Genomic DNA, 20,387 nt, shown 5'->3' on the forward strand with positions numbered 1-20,387 from the left:
AAGACATCTTTTTCATAACAATCTCAAATAGAAGAACTGTTCCTACTTAGAAGCTATACCCAAAGTTCACCTTACCTGAATCTTTTGTGATCCAGGATGATCACTTGTGAGCCATACAAGGTAGATTCAGCTATGTTGGCTAGAATCCCCAGCACAGACTAATGAATGACATCACAGTTCGTGGGGGCACAGGGTGTGGCACAGGCAGAAGAGGGAACATTTCCAAGGGTCCTGAGAGCAGATTGCTCTTCTCTGCCCGTGGCATGCCCCAGGAGGCATTCCCTACAGACTTCCTGCTAACTAACGCTTCACCATACTTGTCCTTGAGAAAAGCTAAGAGTAGACCTCAGGATGGGAGGCAAAAGGTGTTGAGGAGTCCATCTTTGAGAGCAACTGGATATCTTGGACCAGGACTTTCTCTAGGCCATCTCTTCTCTTCAAGGCTGTCACCTTGAAGACTCCAGGGATGTCCCTACAACACCAGAAAGGGAGTTCAGTTCAGTCACTCAGTCATGTCCGACTCTTTGCGACCCATGAATCACAGCACACCAGGCCTCCCTGTCCATCACCAATGCCCAGAGTTCACTCAAACTCATGTCCATCGAGTTGGTGATGCCATCCAGCCACCTCATCCTCTGTCGTCCCCTTCTCCTCCTGCCCCCAATTCCTCCCCGCATCAGGCTCTTTTCCATTAAGTCAGCTCTTCACATGAGATGGCCAAAGTATGGGAGTTTCAGCTTCAGCATCAGTCCTTCCAAAGAACACCCAACACTAATCTCCTTTAGGATGGACTGGTTGGATCTCCTTGCAGTCCAAGGGACTCTCAAGAGTCTCCTCCAACATCACAGTTCAAAAGCATCAATTCTTTGGTGCTCAGCTTTCTTCATAGTCCAACTCTCACATCCATACATGACCACAGAAAAACCACAGCCTTGACTAGAGGGAGCTTTGTTGGCAAAGTAATGTCTCTGCTTTTGCATATGCTATCTAGGTTGGTCGTAACTTTCCTTCCAAGGAGTAAGCGTCTTTTAATTTCATGGCTGCAGTCACCATCTGCAGTGATTTCAGAGCCCCCCAAAATAAAGTCTGACACAGTTTCCCATCTATCTGCCATGAAGTGATGGGACGGGATGCCATGATCTTTGTTTTCTGAATGTTGAGCTTTAAGCCAACTTTTGCCCTCTCCTCTTTCACTTTCATCAAGAGGCTTTTAGTTCCTCTTCACTTTCTGCCATAAGAGTGGTGTCATCTGCATATCTGAGGTTATTGATAGTTCTCCCGGCAATCTTGATTCCAGCTTGTGCTTCCTCCAGCCCAGCATTTCTCATGATGTACTCTGCATATATGTTAAGTAAGCAGGGTGACAACATACAGCCTTGATGTACTCCTTTTCCTATCTGGAACCAGTCTGTTGTTCCATGTCCAGTTCTAACTGTTGCTTCCTGATCTGCATACAGGTTTCTCAAGAGGCAGGTCAGGTGGTCTGGTAGTCCCATCTCTTTCAGAATTGTCCACAGTTGATTGTGATCCACACAGTCAAAGGCTTTGGCATAGTCAATAAAGCAGAAACAGAGGTTTTTCTGGAACTCTGTTGCTTTTTGATGATCCAGAGAATGTTGGCAATTTGATCTCTGGTTCCTCTGCCTTTTCTAAAACCAGCTTGAACACCTGGAAGTTCACAGTTTATGTACTGCTGAAGCCTGGCTTGGAGAATTTTGAGCATTACTTCACTAGCGTGTGAGATGAATGCAATTGTGTGGTAGTGTGAGCATTCTTTGGCATTGCCTTTCTTTGGAACTGGACTGAAAACTGACCTTTTCCCATCCTGTGGCCACTGCTGAGTTTTCCAAATTTGCTGGCATATTGAGTGCAGCACTTTCACAGCATCATCTTTCAGGATTTGAAATAGCTCAACTGGAATTCCATCACATCCACTAGCTTTGTTCATAGTGATGCTTTCTAAGGCCCACTTGACTTGACATTCTAGGATGTCTGGCTCTAGGTGAGTGATCACACCATTGTGATTGTCTGGGTTGTGAAGCCTTTTTCTGTACAGTTCTTCTGTGTATTCTTGCCATCTCTTCTTAATATCTTCTGCTTCTGTTAGGTCCATACCATTCCTGTCCTTTATCGAGCCCATCTTTGCATGAAATGTTCCCTTGGTATCTCTAATTTTCTTGAAGAGATCTCTAGTCTTTCCCATTCTGTTGTTTTCCTCTATTTCTTTGCATTGATCGCTGAGGAAGGCTTTCTTATCTCTCCTTGCTATTCTTTGGAACTCTGCATTCAGATGCTTATATCTTTCCTTTTCTCCTTTGCTTTTTGCTTCTCTTCTTTTCACAGCTCTTTGTAAAGTCCCCTCAGACAGCCATTTTGCTGTTTTGCATTTCTTTTCCACGGGGATGGTCTTGATCCCTGTCTCTTGTACATGGTCACGAACCTCCATCCATAGTTCATCAGGCACTCTTTCTATCGGATCTAGTCCCTTAAATCTATTCCTCACTTTCACTGTATAATCATAAGGGATTTGATTTAGGTCATACCTGAATGGTCTAGTGGTTTTCCCCACTTTCTTCAATTTCAGTCTGAATTTGGCAATAAGGAGTTCATGATCTGGGCCACAGTCAGCCCCTGGTCTTGTTTTTGCTGACTGTATCGAGCTTCTCCATCTTTGGCTGCAAAGAATGTAATCAATCTGATTTCAGTGTTGACCATCTGGTGATATCCATTTAGAGTCTTGTGTTGTTGAAAGAAGGTGTTTGCTATATGACCAGTGCATTCTCTTGGCAAAACTCTATTAGCCTTTGCCCTGCTTCATTCCGGACTCCAAGGCCAAATTTGCCTGTTACTCCAGGTGTTTCTTGACTTCCTACTTTTACATTCCAGTCCCCTATAATGAAAAGGACATCTTTTTTGGGTGTTAGTTCTAAAGATCTTGTAGGTCTTCATAGAACCATTCAAATTCAGCTTCTTCAGTGCTACTGGTCGGGACATAGGCTTGGATTACCATGATATTGAATGGTTTGCCTTGGAAATAAACAGAGATCATTCTGTCGTTTTTGAGATTACATCCAAGTGCTGCATTTCGGACTCTTTTGTTGACCATGATGGCTACTCCATTTCTTCTGAGGGATTCCTGCCCACAGTAGTAGATATAATGGTCATCTGAGTTAAATTCACCCAAATCAGTCCATTTTAGTTCGCTGATTCCTAGAATGTCGACGTTGACTTTTGCCATCGCTTGTTTGACCACTTCCAATTTGCCTTGATTCATGGACCTGCCATGCCAGGTTCCTATGAAATATTGCTCTTTAAAGCAACAGACCTTGCTTCTATCACCAGTACCATCCACAAATGAGTATTGTTTTTGCTTTGGCTCCATCCCTTCATTCTTTCTGGAGTTATTTCTCCACTGATCTCCAGTAGCATATTGGGCACCTACCAACCTGAGGCGTTCCCCTTTCAGTATCCTATCATTTTGCCTTTGCATACTGTTCATGGGGTCCCTTCTCCAGTGGACCACATTCTGTCAGACCTCTCCACCATGACCCTCCCGTCCTGGGTGGCCCCACTTGGCATGGCTTAGTTTCACTGAGTTAGACAAGGCTGTGCTCCGTGTGATTAGATTGGCTAGTTTTCTGTGATTATGGTTTTAGTGTGTCTGCCCCCTGATGCCTTCTTGCAACACCTAATGACTTATTTGGGTTTCTCTTACCTTGGACGTGGGGTATGTCTTCACGGCTGCTCCAGCAAATCACAGCCGCTGCTCCTTACCTTGGAGCAGGGGTATCTGCTCACGGCCACACCTCCTGACTCTGAACGTGGAATAGCTCCTCTCAGCCCTCCTTTTTCCGTGCAGCTGCCCACCACCTGGGCGTGGGGTAGCTCCTCTCTGCTGCCACCCTGACCTCAGACGTGGGGTAACTCCTCTCAGCTACTGCTGTGCCTATGCAGCAGAAAGGGAGTAGGGGTGGAAATTCATCCTCTGTCGTCTTAGAGGCAGGTCCACGCAAATGTGCCATTTTCTCCAACACTCTTACTGTCCCCAGTCTTTTTTTTTTCTCTCCTTTATTTATTTATTTTTTTGATATACAACACAGATTTTATTTTATTTTTTTTTAATTTTTGTTTTTACTTTATTTTGCTTTACAATACTGTATTGGTTTTGCCATACATTGACATGAATCTGCCACGGGTGTACATGAGTTCCCAATCCTGAACCCCCTTCCCACCTCCCACCCCATATCATCTCTCTGTATCATCCCCATGCACCAGCCCCAAGCCTCCTGTATCCTGTATCAAACATAGACTGGCAGTTTGTTTCTTACATGATAGTATACATGTTGCAATGCCATTCTCCCAAATCTTCCCACTCTCTCCCTCTCCCACAGAGTCCAAAAGTCCGTTCTATACATCTGTGTCTCTTTTGCTATCTTGCATACAGGGTTATCATTACCATCTTTCTAAATTCCATATATATGTGTTAGTACACTGTATTGGTGTTTTTCTTTCTGGCTTACTTCACTCTGTATAATAGGCTCCAGTTTCATCCACCTCATTAGAACTGATTCAAATGTATTCTTTTTAATGGCTGAGTAATACTCCATGGTGTATATGTACCACAAATTTCTTATCCATTCATCTGCTGATGGGCATCTAGGTTGCTTCCATGTCCTGGCTATTATAAACAGTGCTGCGATGAACATTGGAGTACACATGTCTCTTTCAATTCTGGTTTCCTTTGTGTGTATGCCCAGCAGTGGGATTGCTGGGTCATAAGGCAGTTCTATTTGCAATTTTTTAAGGAATCTCCACACTGTTCTCCATAGTGGCTGTACTAGTTTGCATTTCCAAAACTGAACCAGGAAGAAATAGAAAATCTTAACAGACCCATCACAAGCACCGAAATTGAAACTGTAATCAGAAATCTTCCAGCAAACAAAAGCCAAGGTTCAGACGGCTTCACAGCTGAATTCTAACAAAAATTTAGAGAATAGCTAACACCTATCCTACTCAAACTCTTCCAGAAAATTGCAGAGGAAGGTAAACTTCCAAACTCATTCTATGAGGCCACCATCAGCCTAATACCAAAACCTGACAAAGATGCCACACAAATGAAAACTACAGGCCAATATCACTGATGAACATAGATGAAAAAAATCCTTCACAAAATTCTAGCAATCAGAATCCAACAACACATTAAAAAGATCATACATCATGTGGGCTTTATCCCAGGGATGCAAGGTGTCTTCAATATCTGCAAATCAATCAATGTAATTCACCACATTAACAAATTGAAAAATAAAAGCCAATTATTATCTCAGTAGATGCAGAGAAGGCCTTTGACAAAATTCAACATCCATTTATGATAAAAACTCTCCAGAAAGCAGGAATAGAAGAAACATACCTCAACAAAATAAAAGCTATATATGACAAACCCACAGCAAACGTTATCCTCAATGGAGAAAAATTGAAAGCATTTCCCATAAAGTCAGGAACAAGACAAGGGTGCCCACTTTCACCACTACTATTCAACATAGTTCTGGAAGTTTTGGCCACAGCAATCAGAGCAGAAAAAGAAATAAACGGAATCCAACTTGGAAAAGAAGAAGTAAAACTCTCACTGTTTGCAGATGACATGATCCTCTACATAGAAAACCCTAAAGACTCCACTAGAAAATTACTAGAGCTAATTAATGAATAGAGTAAAGTTGCAGGATATAAAATCAACACACAGAAATCCCTTGCATTCCTATACACTAAGAATGAGAAAATAGAAAGAGAAATTAAGGAAACAACTCCATTCACCATTGCAATGAAATGAATAAAATATTTAGGAATATATCTACCTAAAGAAACTAAAGACCTATATATAGAAAACTATAAAACACTGATGAAAGAAATCAAAGAGGACACTAATAGATGGAGAAATGTACCATGTTCATGGGTCGGAAGAATCAATATAGTGAAAATGAGGACACTACCCAAAGCAATCTACACATTCTATGCAATCCCTATCAAGCTACCAATGGTATTTTTCACAGAGCTAGAACAAATAATTTCACAATTTGTATGCAAATACAAAAAACCTCGAATAGCCAAAGCAATCTTGAGAAAGAAGAATGGAACTGGAGGAATCAACCTGCCTAACTTCAGGCTCTTCTACAAAGCCACAGTCATCAAGACAGTATGGTATTGGCACAAAGACAGAAATATAGATCAATGAAACAAAATAGAAAGCCCAGAGATAAAGCCACATACCTATGGACACCTTATCTTTGACAAAGGAGGCAAGAATATACACTGGGTTAAAGACAATCTCTTTAACAAGTGGTGCTGGGAAAACTGGTCAACCACTTGTAAAAGAATGAAACTAGATCACTTTCTAACACCATACACAAAAATAAACTCAAAAAGGATTAAAGATCTAAATGTAAGACCAGAAACTATAAAACTCCTAGAGGAGAACATAGGCAAAACACTCTCTGACATACATCACAGCAGGATCCTCTATGATCCACCTCCCAGAATACTGGAAATATAAGCAAAAACAAACAAATGGGATCTAATTAAAATTAAAAGCTTCTGGGCAACAAAGGAAACTATAAGCAAGGTGAAAAGACATCCTTCAGAATGGGAGAATAATAGCAATGGACAATGGTAATAATAGCAAATGAAGCAACGGACAAACAACTAATCTCAAAAATATACAAGCAACTTATGCAGCTCAATTCCAGAAAATAAACGACCCAATAAAAAAATGGGCCAAAGAACTAAATAGACATTTCTCCAAAGAAGACATACAGATGGCTAACAAACACATGAAATTAAAAGACGCTTACTCCTTGGAAGAAAAGTTATGACCAACCTAGATAGCATATGCAAAAGCAGAGACATTACTTTGTCCACTAAGGTCGGTCTAGTCAAGGCTATGGTTTTTCCTGTGGTCATGTATGGATGTGAGAGTTGGACTGTGAAGAAGGCAGAGCGCAGAAGAATTGATGCTTTTGAACTGTGGTGTTGGAGAAGACTCTTGAGAGTCCCTTGGACTCCAAGGAGATCCAACCAGTCCATTATAAAGGAGATCAGCCCTGGGATTTTTTTTGGAAGGAATGATGCTAAAGCTGAAACTCCAGTACTTTGGCCACCTCATGCGAAGAGTTGACTCATTGGAAAAGACTCTGATGCTGGGAGGGATTGGGGGCAGGAGGAGAAGGGGACGACAGAGGATGAGGTGGCTGGATGGCATCACGGACTCGATGGATGTGAGTCTGAGTGAACTCTGGGAGTTGGTGATGGACAGGGAGGCCTGGTGTGCTGTGATTCAGGGGGTCGCAGAGAGTCGGACACAACTGAGCAACTGAACTGAACTGAACAAACACATGAAAAGATGCTCAACATCACTCATTATCAGAGAAATGCAAATCAAAACCACAATGAGGTACCATTTCACACCAGTCAGAATGATTGCGATCCAAAAGTCTACAAGCAATAAATGCTGGAGAGGGTGTGGAGAAAAGGGAACCCTCTTACACTGTCTCCAATCTTCTCATGCAACTGTAGCAGCCACTTTTTGAAGCCCATTGCGATCCATATCTGTACTCCCTCACTTAAGAAACTTCTCTCCAACCAATGTAATAATGGAAGATCATTTTTCCCTGCTTCTATTTGCAACCACAATGCTAGAGTTAATCTGGATTCTCATATTGTTGTGAAAATGAAAGTCACTCAGCTGTGTCTAACTCTGTGACACCATGGACTGTATTCTCCAGTCTGGAATACTGGGGTGGGTAGCCTTTCCCTTCTCCAGGGAAATCTTCCCAACCCAGGGATAGAACTCAGGTCTCCTACATTGCAGGCAGATTCTTTACCAGTTGAGCCACAAGGGAAGCCCAAGAATACTGGAGTGGGTACCCTATCCCTTTTCCAGTGGATATTCCTGACCCAAGAATCAAAATGGGTCTCCTGCACTGCAGGCCAATTCTTTACCAACTGAGCTACCAGGGAAGCCTGGATATCAGGTTTGTTGTAGGACAGAGCGAATAAGGAATACGCCATTCAGAGCTAAGCTTTTCAGATAGAGTAAAAAAAAAAAAAAAAGGTAATAAAATCATCCTATATTCTCCCATTTGAATTTGAAATACATCTACAAACTTCTGATTTAAGTATTTCCTAATATGTTTTCACATATTTCTAGATCTGTATTTTGAAAAGACTTCAAACCTAGAAGAACCCAGTAACAATGAACATCCATAGCATAAAAATCCTAGCTTATAAATATCATTTCCCAATAAAAGGCACCTTAGCTACTCACAGAAATGACTGATTCCATGTCTGCTTCAAGGTAAGTACAAGGTAAATTGAGACTTCTTCTCCTGGTCAACAAAGAAGCTTTCAGAACCCAATGGGCCCCTGTCAAAAAGACCCAGAAGAAAATCTGAAGAACTCAAGTGGCATAAAACGGGTCAGTTTAAGTACCCAAAAGGTTTAATGCCTGCAGGGGACAGAAACATATTAAATATATATTTTTGAACAGTGGATTTACAATCATACAAAACCAAAATAACAAACAAACAAAACTTCTTCAATTATATTTGGAAATTATGGTGGTCCCAATTCACTGTTTTGAAAATTACAAAATTCTAAGAAAGAGACACTGATTCTGCTTTTCCTGTCTGAATAAAATATATATTACTATCTAAAAAGCAAACAATACAGATTTCTTCTTTATAGATGACTCCCAATTGATAAATGAGGAGGAGAGATGTTAAATTCAAAATTAAACATTTGCAACCTCTAATGAATAATCAATGTGGGACTTGACCAATGAATGGTAAAATATTAGATGACAAATTTATTTGGCACTTTTTAATGGAGGGATAAGGCTGGAACTACAGCTATACTACAGATCAGTCTTAACATCACTAAACTGGACAGCTAGCATTATGTGCCTCACAAGCTGAGGCAATATGGGCACACAGGACCAACTGGGACATAATCTTACCTGAAACAATGGGAAAAGTCTAATTAACTCATGCAACTACTATATAGGAGAAACTGGGGTTAGAAGTTATGTGGCACCAACAGGAAACAATGAACCAAATCAAGTGTAGACGTACTAGAGAAAAAAACAATTTTTCTACAAATCAGTGGTGTTAAAAAGCGATCTATTACAGTATGAAAGACTCTTAAGAGACCCAAGAATCTAGCTAGGATGTTGTTTCTAGAAAAACAGCATAAAAAGACATCTCGAAATAATCAGAGAAGTATGGACATAAATGGACACAGCTTCATTATGAAGCAACTGTTGCTACAGATACAAAACTGTTATACTGTTAGATTAAAAAGTCATCCTTTCTTAGGCATGCTTGCAAATACTGACAATTGAAATGACTTAATGTCTTAATTTTCTTGACAATACATCAATGAAAAAGTAGAAGATTTCAATAACAGAAGTACAGGAATTAGATGAGACAATACTGAAAAATATGAATAAGTGTTTAATCTGGGAGACTGGTACATGGCTGTTTACATACTATTCTCTCTCACTGTATCCACTGGACTTCCACTGATACAAATTTTGACTAAGCAGTGAAGGAGGTTGTTCCACTGAGAAGAACACATACATTTGGGAATGAAATTTCTGATGATGGTAAATCTGATGTATTGCAGACAACTTTCAGGTGACCCCATCAGGCTCAGGAGGGGGCCTCTGAGTAATAATGTCTTCATTGACCCCAATAGTTTCCATGCAGTGCAAGAAAAGAAAAGTAATATTTCTAGTAGCAATTATTACTTAATATTTTAAATGCTATGTATTTGAAATATAAATATATGAATGGGAAACTTCTGAATGTAGCTGAGATGGAGCCATCTCTCTGTATTAGAAATTGCCTTAAACCAAACAAGGAGAACAAGAATCATAAAAGTAATCTCCACCCTCAACCACCAAAAGGAAAACATCTTAAATTCCTTCAATTTAAAAAATAAAGAATACAAAATCCTTCCTACAGAAAGAGAGAAAGCAATCACAGATGCTGGGAAAACTCAGAGAGAAGATGTCTTCAGTGCACATCTCAGAAAATCCAGTGAAGAACACTCTCAAAAACAGACAAATCAAAACTAAACAATATGGGAAACACAGAACGGTACACAAAGCTAACCCTGAGGTCTTCCTATCGCCAGGCACCTCTGACTCATGCAAATCCTACTACGTGAATATGAAGAACATGTCCTCAGGTGCATAACCAAGAATCAAAGAATCAATCTTTGCAACAGTCACAAGTGGGTGTGTGGGCTATAGGCAGGGCCTATTTACCCTGAAGTTTCAAGACACAGGGAAGGCAGGGTTGAGTAAGGAATCAGAGGCAATGCCTATTGGCAGCTTGTTGTTGGAGAAGCAAAGAAAACTGAGACTGAACTGTGAGCCGCTCTGCAGACATCTTCCTTGGCTTGGATGAATTAAAATTAAAAGAACTATTTACACAGCCTGTGTCCTACTGAGAATTCCTGTTATTCTGGTTGTGGCCTGGCCTCTCCTCCCACAAGACTGTCTGTAAAGGCAGGTCCAAAAGGATCTGAAATCCTTCAGAGATGAGCCCTTGTTAGGAAGGAACCATTCCAAGTCCCACAAAGGACACTTTACATGAAAGCAAACAAATAAACAAGCAAACAAAAAACACAAGGAAAAGGAAAAGCAAGAGGCACTTAGAAAACATTCAGTAGGAAGAAGTCATGGTTAAATATTTCCTAAGAGGCAATGAAACAAACATAATGAAATAATAAAGCCAAGGGGCAATAGAGTGAGAAATAGAAGATTAAAATATTAGCTGGTAAACTGCAGATAATTCGTGAAGAAAAAATAAAGCCACTATAGAAATGAAGGCCAGGCTGAAAACAGCCCAAGACCTTGCTGAAGCACAACAATGGATCACAGGTAAAGTGAAGCAAACAACCCACAGGAAATAGCACTCAGAGAATGCTGCATGAGAACTGAGAGAGAACAGAGCTATGGGAGACAAAGTACATATACCATGCGCATAATTGCAAAAGAGCATATCTGTATATCTCATATATATGTGTGTATTCAATATATATTCTCACATGCTTCACATATGCCCTAGGAGAAGCACAGAAACATTAAGTGAGGTGACTACAAGGATACACAGGGAACGGTAACACCTTTACCTGTCTTACCATATAGGACTGGGGAATGGCCTTGAGCATGTAATTCATGTATTACTTATTTAAAATTTTAAAATGAATAAGTTGATGTGTAAATATCAATATTATGTATATGAATAGGCATTCTGACATTTATATCTGTAATGTTTAAAGAGATAGCATATTAAGCTTCTAGTTGGAACTGTCAGTTCATAGCATACAAGAAAGTCTTGAGACCACTTTAAGAAAGATGACATGATTATGCAAATTAACACTGCCATGTTGGACTACTGAAAAACAAATAAAACCATTTCTCTCTTTTTTTCTTTTCACAAATAAACTGCAAGTGGAAAGATGGAGGCAGATTTAATGACCTGCAATATTATAAAAGTATAATACGTTAAATATATCACCCAAACACAAGATTTATGGAACTTATTAGAATCCTGATTTGGAAAAGCAAGACACAAAATATAAATAACAAAAACAGATTTCCCAAGATTGAATAAATACTTCTGGGCGTTAACGAACATCTAAGTATTTAAGATATAGAACAGGTATGCATAAAAGAACAACTCACTTACAGATAAATATTGAATTGTATTCTAAAGATAAAACAAGATATTTGGGGACTGCTTTTCAGTATATTAGAGTTGATAGGGATTTGCATTAGAGTGTACAAGAAATAAGGAGAAGGCAATGGCATCCCACTCCAGTACTCTTGCCTGGAAAACCCTAAGGACGGAGGAGCCTGGTAGGCTGCAGTCCATGGGGTCGCTAAGAGTCGGACACGACTGAGCGACTTCACTTTCGCGTTTCACTTTCATGCATTGGAGAGGGAAATGGCAACCCACTCCAGTGTTCTTGCCTGGAGAATCCCAGGGATGGGGGAGCCTGGTGGGCTGCCGTCTATGGGGTTGCACAGAGTTGGACACGACTGAAGTGACTTAGCAGTACAGGAAATAAAACTGACCATGAGAAATTAATTTTTATAAAATCCAGTGATAGGCATACAGAGACCCATTTATATTGCAAATCTACATACCTACCTGTGGAAAATTTTGAGGAAAGCAAAAAAGTCATGTTTAATTTCTGTAATTCATGACAAACATAATAATTACTGTTATAGGAAAAGCTAGGCTATTTTGCTCTCCAGCATTCCTGTCTGGTGGGTGAAACACCAGGGAAGATGAGCCTCAGTACATTTCACACACGAGCATAACATGGAGAACCTTTGTGTGAGATGCTGACTAACTCCCAGCTCACTGAGTTGAGACTAGTCTTACTGTACTCAGAGCCGTCAAAGCTGGAAGGCAGAAGTTTTCCCTGACTAAAGGAAACCAAAAATGCAATCTTCACATTTCATAACTTTTCTAATAAACCAGATGTGATGTCACTCTTTGTGAAGCCTGGCCCTTCCCAACCTGCAGGCTCACCTTCCAGGACTGAGCCCAGCCCATTTTCTCCATATATAAGCTGCTGCTGAAGCTCCACTTACAGACCTGCTCCTCTCAGCCCTGCACTGCACCCCTCGCTCCTTCCTCAGTCTCTGCTTCTTCTGGAACCATGTCTTGCAAATCCACCGTGAAGACCAAAACCATCAGCTGCAGGGGCTTCAGTGCCGGCTCAGCCAGAGTCCCTGGTGTGTGCCGCTCTGGCTTCAGCAGCGTGTCCCTGTCCCGCTCCAGGGGCAGTGGCGGCCTCGCTGGAGTGTGTGGAGGAGCTGGCTTTGGCAGCCGCAGCCTCTATGGCCTGGGGGGCTCCAAGAGGGTCTCCATCGCAGGGGGCAGCTGTGTCATCGGTGGTGGCTATGGCGGCAGAATTGGAGTTGGCTATGGCTTTGGAGGTGGAGCCGGGAGTGGAATTGGTTTTGGTGCTGGGGCTGGTAGTGGCTTTGGGCTCGGTGGTGGAGCTGGCTTTGGAGGTGGCTATGGGGGCTATGGCTTCCCTGTGATCCCCCCTGGAGGCATCCAAGAGGTCACCGTCAACCAGAGTCTCCTGACTCCCCTCAACCTGCAAATCGACCCCACCATCCAGCGGGTGAGGACTGAGGAGCGGGAGCAGATCAAGACCCTCAACAACAAGTTTGCCTCCTTCATCGACAAGGTGAGCTGGGAGTGTCTGCCCCCAATGGGGATTGCAGAGGGCCCAAGAGAGCCAACTGAGAGACCTGTTCTACTGGAGGGGAAACTCGGGGGAGAGGGGGTGGGACTCAGGCGAGCTCTCCACTGGGATGCAGGACAGGCTAAACGTGGACCCCAGGCGATGATGGTGATGGAAATCATTTATAACTACTCATCCCTCACATGGCCCCATTCCTGTCAAGGAAATAGTCACGGTTCTTGATAATCCTGAAGGAAAGAACAGAAAATAAGAGAATGCAATGAGATGGCTTGATCTTCTGGATGGTCTAAGAGAGTTAAAGGGTATTGCAGTGGAAACTCCATTTGAGTCATAGATGGATGATGGATGGAGGAAAGAAAGCAAAAAACTAAAGGGAATTTGAGGGAAAACAACTCAAATATATATCCATAGAAATAGTCACCTAAGAACCAGAAAATGAGCATTAAGGGACTTTGTATCAGCCAGATTCGGGCACTATATGGGAAACAAGGTTAAATCCAATCATTAATAGAATTGGAATCTAATCATTAGACTATAAACATCTGATATCCCTTTAACTGAGGTATGTGCTTTGTAAAAGCTCTGTGCAGTATGAGAAAAATGCGATGATAAAGTACATTTGTGCTTGTTCTTGTCAAGAGGAAGACAGGAAGGGTTGAAAGTCACTGACTGACAGGCTCCATAAGTGAGAGGGAGGGAACATCTGACAGCTCCCTGGGGAAACTTGGCCATGAGACCTGTGTGATGTGAAGCCAAAGAGTCAGGGGAGCAGAACTGTCAGCCTCTGTACAGGATCTGGAGCAGCCCAGCACCACCAGGACCACCAGATCGGCCCGGGGACTTGTCAACTCACAGATCACCATCTGGCCTTCCTGCAGGTCCGATTCCTGGAGCAGCAGAACAAGGTCCTGGACACCAAGTGGACCCTGCTGCAGGAGCAGGGCACCAGGACCGTGAGGCAGAACCTGGAGCCTTTGTTCGAGCAGTACATCAACAACCTCAGGAGACAGCTGGATAGTATCCTTGGGGAGAGAGGCCGCCTGGACTCGGAGCTCAGGGGCATGCAGGACACGGTGGAGGACTTCAAGAACAAGTGAGTTACAGGAGAGAAATCACCTTAGATTCCTGAAGCCCACACTTCAGTCTGTTAGATGACCAGGTCCAAATGAGGGCATGGTTCTTAGGAAAACATGTCAATAGACATGACATTACAGTTGTTACAAACACAAACCTTGAAGAACAAAAGGGCCATAAAAGTTGAATGGGAAGAGTAATGGAGTAAAGAAATTGGAAACCACAAATTACAACCTTTAGGCTTATTGGCAAAAGTCTCATTTGTATGTACCCATTGTGGGAAGCAGAGATCCAAGGCTGCTCTTCACCCTGACTCAATTGGATTGTATTCCTTTTAATTCCAGATATGAAGATGAAATCAACAAACGCACAGCAGCAGAGAATGAGTTTGTGAAATTGAAGAAGGTGAGACGGAGTCAGATCAGGGGTTCACGCTCCTTTCCTGAAGGAGAGGGTTCTGAGAAAAGAATCACTGAGGAGGCTAAAACAGGAGCAGACTGCATAGGAGGGCTCATCTGATCCCAGGCTGTTTGCTTCTTCCCCAGGATGTGGATAGTGCCTACATGAACAAGGTTGAACTACAAGCCAAGGTAGACGCTCTCACAGATGAGATCAACTTCCTAAGAACCTTCTATGATGCTGTAAGTATCTCTCCACATTGTTTCATTGCCTTTAAAGAGATTTGTGAAGAGTGGAATATCTTTGGCCTAGGGGCCTCTCTAAACATCATGAGCAAAGATGGTCAGGTGATCTCTTGTTCTGCAGGAACTGGCTCAGATGCAAAGCTACATCTCAGACACTTCTGTGGTCCTCTCCATGGACAACAACCGCAACCTGGACCTGGACAGCATCATCGCTGAAGTCAAAGCCCAGTATGAGGAGATTGCTCAGAGGAGCCGGGCTGAGGCTGAGTCGTGGTACCAGTCCAAGGTGAGTGGGGAGGCGGCAGCTGATGAGGAATCCCTGTGCCTCCTCTGTGAGCATCAATGAGGCTGTAGACTTCAGTGGGGAAACTACAACTAAGAAGTGGGGGCCTCAGGGTAGACCTTTTGGGTAATTATGCCCAAGTCTCATAGGTCAAAGAACCCAAGCTAGGATGAAAGCTAAAGTAGATCAAGGTGAGTGACCTTTGTTTTAGCTTTATTTCAACGTTGATCTCAGCAATAGTACAGAACATTGCTTGTCCTGAAGAGAACCAGTGAGTCAGTGGTCTTCCCAAGGACGGTATGTGAGGGGTGAGGAGCGTCAATGACCTAGTAACACCAGTTTTCTTTAAATGTTTTATGGAAAACCATTAGATTCCTTTTTGAAAGACTAGATTAGTGTTTCTGAAGCTTATGGAGCTCACTTTGTCTCCCTCTGGTTTACAGTACGAGGAGCTGCGGGTGACGGCGGGCAGACACGGGGATGACCTGCGCAACACCAAGCAGGAGATCTCTGAGATCAACCGCGTGATCCAGAGGCTGAGATCTGAGATTGACCACGTCAAGAAGCAGGTACAGTGGGGACCATGGAAGAGAAAAACATCCTTTCCTTCCTCGACCATCAGGTATCATCAAACATCATATGGGTAGTTATTGGGCACTGAGGAAAAAGCAGAGAGAGGAGGACATGTCATGGTTGAGTTTTCCTAGGTTAGAGAGATGAAGCCCAACTCAAGAGCAGGAAACAAACTCAGGATAGGATGAATCTCAGCTGGTCAGTGGTTCATACAGACAGTCTCGAGGCACTGAAATGAGATTCCATAAGGAGAATGATTGAGTTGGGGATGCAAGACACAAGTTGGCAAAGAAAAGCTCAGGCTAGAAAGTACAGGGGAAGAATGCTGCAAGTATGCTCATACTCAATGTGAAAAAGAATCTGAGAAAAGAAACAGGACAAATGAGAGTTGTTCAAAAAATATCTGTGAAGTGAAAGGAAGGTGAGGTCTCAAGAGTTTGAGATAAAATCGTCTTTCAGGGAGGATGTTTGTGGTTTTGTATAAGCTGTTGTACATCCATGTGAACTTATCCAAAGTGTCAACATTCAAAACTAGGCAGTAGGTCCATTTCTTCCCATGTCCCCTGGTCTTCAGTCTGCTGTGGTATCTTCCAGCCCCATCATCTTTAGGATGGTTAACCGAGAAGGGAATAGATTTTCTTAAAGGACTCCAAGACTAGTTACGATTAGCAGCACTGAGGAAAACTGGACAAAACGAATCAAACCTCCATTTCCGTGAGGTCTGGTCTCTAGAGCTCTTCCTCACTGGGAAAGTGGAACGACGTTTCCTCTCCCCTGGAGTCCAGATTCAGGCTCCCCTGCCCTCCTCCCCTCTAGTGCACCAGCCTGCAATCCGCCATCGCCGACGCCGAGCAGCGTGGGGAGCTGGCCCTCAAGGACGCCAGGAACAAGCTGGCTGACCTGGAGGACGCCCTGCAGAAGGCCAAGCAGGACATGGCCCGGCTGCTGAAGGAGTACCAGGAGCTCATGAATGTCAAGCTGGCCCTGGACGTGGAGATTGCCACCTACAGGAAGCTGCTGGAAGGCGAGGAGTGCAGGTGAGGAACTCACACAGCCTCCGCAACCACCTGGCTCCGTCTCCAAGAAGTCCTGCCAATGAGCCCAGGTGGAAGGCACTCTAGTGGTGGTCATAGTGCTACTCCCAGAAGAGCACTGAGAAGGCAGCTCCTGGGGACTCTCCTCACACGGAGGTTTCCCATGCGGGGCCAGCTGTGGCTCCGGGTCTCATCGTGGCTGTGTCTTCTCTCTCCTAGGCTGAGTGGGGAAGGCGCTGGACAAGTCAACATCTGTAAGTACCTTCACCTGCCCCCATCCCTTGCCCTGGTGTCCCTCTGACTGGACTCTGTGTGGCAGAGTGAGCTCACCATCTTGTCCTGACCTTGCCCCTTTGCTTTCACAGCCGTGGTACAGTCGACCGTTTCCAGTGGCTATGGTGGTGCCAGCGGTCTGGGCAGTGGCTTAGGCATAGGCGGAGGAAGTGGCTGCTCCTACAGCATTGGAGGTGGCTTCAGTTCTGGCAGTGGCAGAGCCATAGGGGGTGGCTACGGCTCCTCTGGAGGCAGCTGTTCCACCATCAAATACACCACCACCTCCTCCTCCAGCAGGAAGAGCTACAAGCACTGAAGTCCTGTCATGGGCTCAAGCTCCCACAATGTCTCAGGCTCCCTCTCCAGCTTCACCACCCTCTCCTCTGGTTGCTTCCTCTCTTCCACTCCCTTCATCTCTTGTTTTCAGTTACAGCTGAAGTTACTGAGTGCTTTCATCTCCAACTGCCAATACCTGCTCTACCTGAGCTTCCATTGTTCACCATTGGAAATTAACTACTTGGTCCTAGTCCAGACAGGGAATCCTCCTTGCTTTCCACTGGCCCAGGAAGTCCTGTCTCAGAGGTGCTGTGTTCCTCCATTTCAGTGATTGCAAAAGCAGGAGTGACTGGTTCTTTGATGTACAGGGTCTGTATCTCTGTGTTGCTTCCTCTGCTCTTTGCTCACTTCTGTTGCTAAATAAAGCAGATTTATCACATAATGTGTGGTTTCACATAGCTTTTCTTTGTCGCCAATGGATCTTGAGGTTTTCTTCTGATAAATGCCTTCTCAGGAGTGAAGCATACCCCCAGTGCCCATGTGCTTCACGCTCCTCCTTTAGAGAACTTCAACAGACAGCAATTTAGCATCCTGATGCCAGCAGTCCCCTGAGAACAGCCTGGCATGTGGAGTGCGAGGGATCTGGGTCCATCACAGTAAAGTCTGGTTTTACTGCTCAGATGAGGTCTCAGCAGTTTAGTTTCTCTGACTTGTCTCTATGATTCTACCTCCTTCGGCCGCAGTAATCATCCATATTCCTCAGAGAATCACATTACAGTCCAATTAGATCAGAAGAACATTGACTAGAGTGTAAGATGTCTGATTTATATTTTAAAATGCCTTATGACCACAAAGTGTGCCTGACAACATGTATCAGGTGTAATGTAAAAGTATATAGTTCTGAACTGAAAGTATGCTTTTAGCAATGTATCCGGAGGAAACAGTACAAATGAAAGAGCTCGTACTTCTGGGATATGAATCCCAATAAAGCTGCACCTGGGAAATAATGGAAACATTGGTTAATTTCAGGATCTTACAGACTCAGAAACAAAATGCAAGTGCTGACTTTTTTAAGTATGGAGACAAAATAGGAAGGCCTTTTCCCTCACCCCAAAAGCCTCTCACAGAGACTCAAAGAGGTCGAGTCTTTGCCCAGTCTTTGTCCAAAGACATGGCCTTGCATTCTCCCTCAGCCATGTCTTGGCTTCCTTTGACTTTCTGAATGGATAAAGAAATCTCATGATACAGTGCAAGGTTGGTCTGAGAGTCAGGCAATGTTCCTGAGATTTAGTCATTGTTTCCAGTCTGTTTTGTCCACAGCCTTAATCTCAGATGATTTCTCTGGAGAATCCACCTAATACCATGCAAGTTCTCTTCTGAAGAATCGAGGAGATATGTCTGATTCTACGAATGGGGAGGAGTATAAGCAAAGGTGATTCTGGAGCATCTTTCACCAGCAAAAAGTGAAGAAATAGTCACAGAAGACACTGAAAGAGCTATTAGTAGACAAACTGAAACTTCTTGAGCCATAAATAAATAGATAAATAAATCATATTTGGGTTGAAGCCCAGTTATGAAATAATTACTCATGGTATCTACATTGACAAAACAGACTGGCAGAGTTCCTCAGAACTTTCTAAGTCACGAAGACAAGGAAAATCGGACAAACTGTGTTAAACCAAGAAAGGTCTAAGGGGACACAATGACTAAATGAAACGTAGTTATTATGGAAAACATTTAAGGCAAGGGGTTCCAAGTATCATCTGTATTTTTTACTAATTTTCGTACAAAATTATAAAACAAGCAAGGTAAAGAAAGAGACAGAGTCACAAAGAAACAGAAAGACAGTTGGAGGGACAGAGATACAGAGAAATCATTGGATGGCTAATGATAAAACAATAATATTGACAATCTCATGTTGGTTTTCACTCCAGGAAACTGTATGTTTCTAATCTGTGCACTTCCTAAATCTTTTGATGTTGAACCTTGTTATTTCAAAAGAGAAAGTGTGTTCCTCATGATGTCCTCACTGTATGACATCTGAAATTAAAAGTGGTTACAATTTTGGTATTAAGGAAGAAAAGGTTCAATCTCTTGATTAACGTGCATGAGATTAAAACTTTCAGATTGATTTCTTCTGCCTCTTGAGGGCTGAATAGGAAGAAACATTTTTTTCTGTTGAAAGAGTAAAGTCTTGCTTTTGAAGTAAGGAAGGACTCGGCAGTACCAAAGGTTGTTAGATACTGGATTTGGCTCCTAAGGACACTAGTCAATTGCTTCCTCCAGTATAGGGTCTAGGTACCTGGAAAATACAGAAAAGACATCTTTTTCATAACAATCTCAAATAGAAGAACTGTTCCTACTTAGAAGCTATACCCAAAGTTCACCTTACCTGAATCTTTTGTGATCCAGGATGATCACTTGTGAGCCATACAAGGTAGATTCAGCTATGTTGGCTAGAGTCTCCAGCACAGACTAATGAATGGCATCACAGTTCGTGGGGGCACAGGGTGTGGCACAGGCAGAAGAGGGAACATTTCCAAGGGTCCCGAGAGCAGATTGCTCTTCTCTGCCTGTGGCATGCCCCAGGAGGCATTCCCTACAGACTTCCTGCTAACTAACGCTTCACCATACTTGTCCTTGAGAAAAGCTAAGAGTAGACCTCAGGATGGGAGGCAAAAGGTGTTGAGGAGTCCATCTTTGAGAGCAACTGGATATCTTGGACCAGGACTTTCTCTAGGCCATCTCTTCTCTTCAAGGCTGTCACCTTGAAGACTCCAGGGATGTCCCTACAACACCAGAAAGGGAGTTCAGTTCAGTCACTCAGTCATGTCCGACTCTTTGCGACCCATGAATCACAGCACACCAGGCCTCCCTGTCCATCACCAATGCTCAGAGTTCACTCAAACTCATGTCCATCGAGTCGGTGATGCCATCCAGCCA

The 20,387-nt window shown here is 43.1% G+C and overlaps 1 protein-coding gene across 4 annotated transcripts in view; it reads right to left on the reverse strand.

Annotated features, from left to right (window-relative positions):
• The window catches only part of LOC114113979 (uncharacterized), a 51,328-nt gene that overhangs the window by 4,264 nt on the left and 26,677 nt on the right, over nt 1-20,387 (reverse strand). The window contains exons 3-5 of one of the 4 annotated variants that reach the window (XR_003588796.3): nt 19,837-20,233; nt 8,315-19,746; nt 76-472 (exon numbers count right to left, since the gene is read on the reverse strand). Coding sequence is in view for 3 of the 4 variants with exons in the window: in XM_060414050.1 (XP_060270033.1) it covers nt 1,502-2,446 (945 nt within the window). In the remaining variant the exon portion in view is untranslated. Of the gene's footprint in view, nt 1-75; nt 19,747-19,836; nt 20,234-20,387 lie in introns of all 4 variants that reach the window. The other 3 variants (XM_060414050.1, XM_060414051.1, XM_060414052.1) reach the window with 3 other exon arrangements.

The sequence above is a fragment of the Ovis aries genome, chromosome 3, assembly GCF_016772045.2.
Source record: "Ovis aries strain OAR_USU_Benz2616 breed Rambouillet chromosome 3, ARS-UI_Ramb_v3.0, whole genome shotgun sequence".
NCBI lineage: Eukaryota > Metazoa > Chordata > Mammalia > Artiodactyla > Bovidae > Ovis > Ovis aries.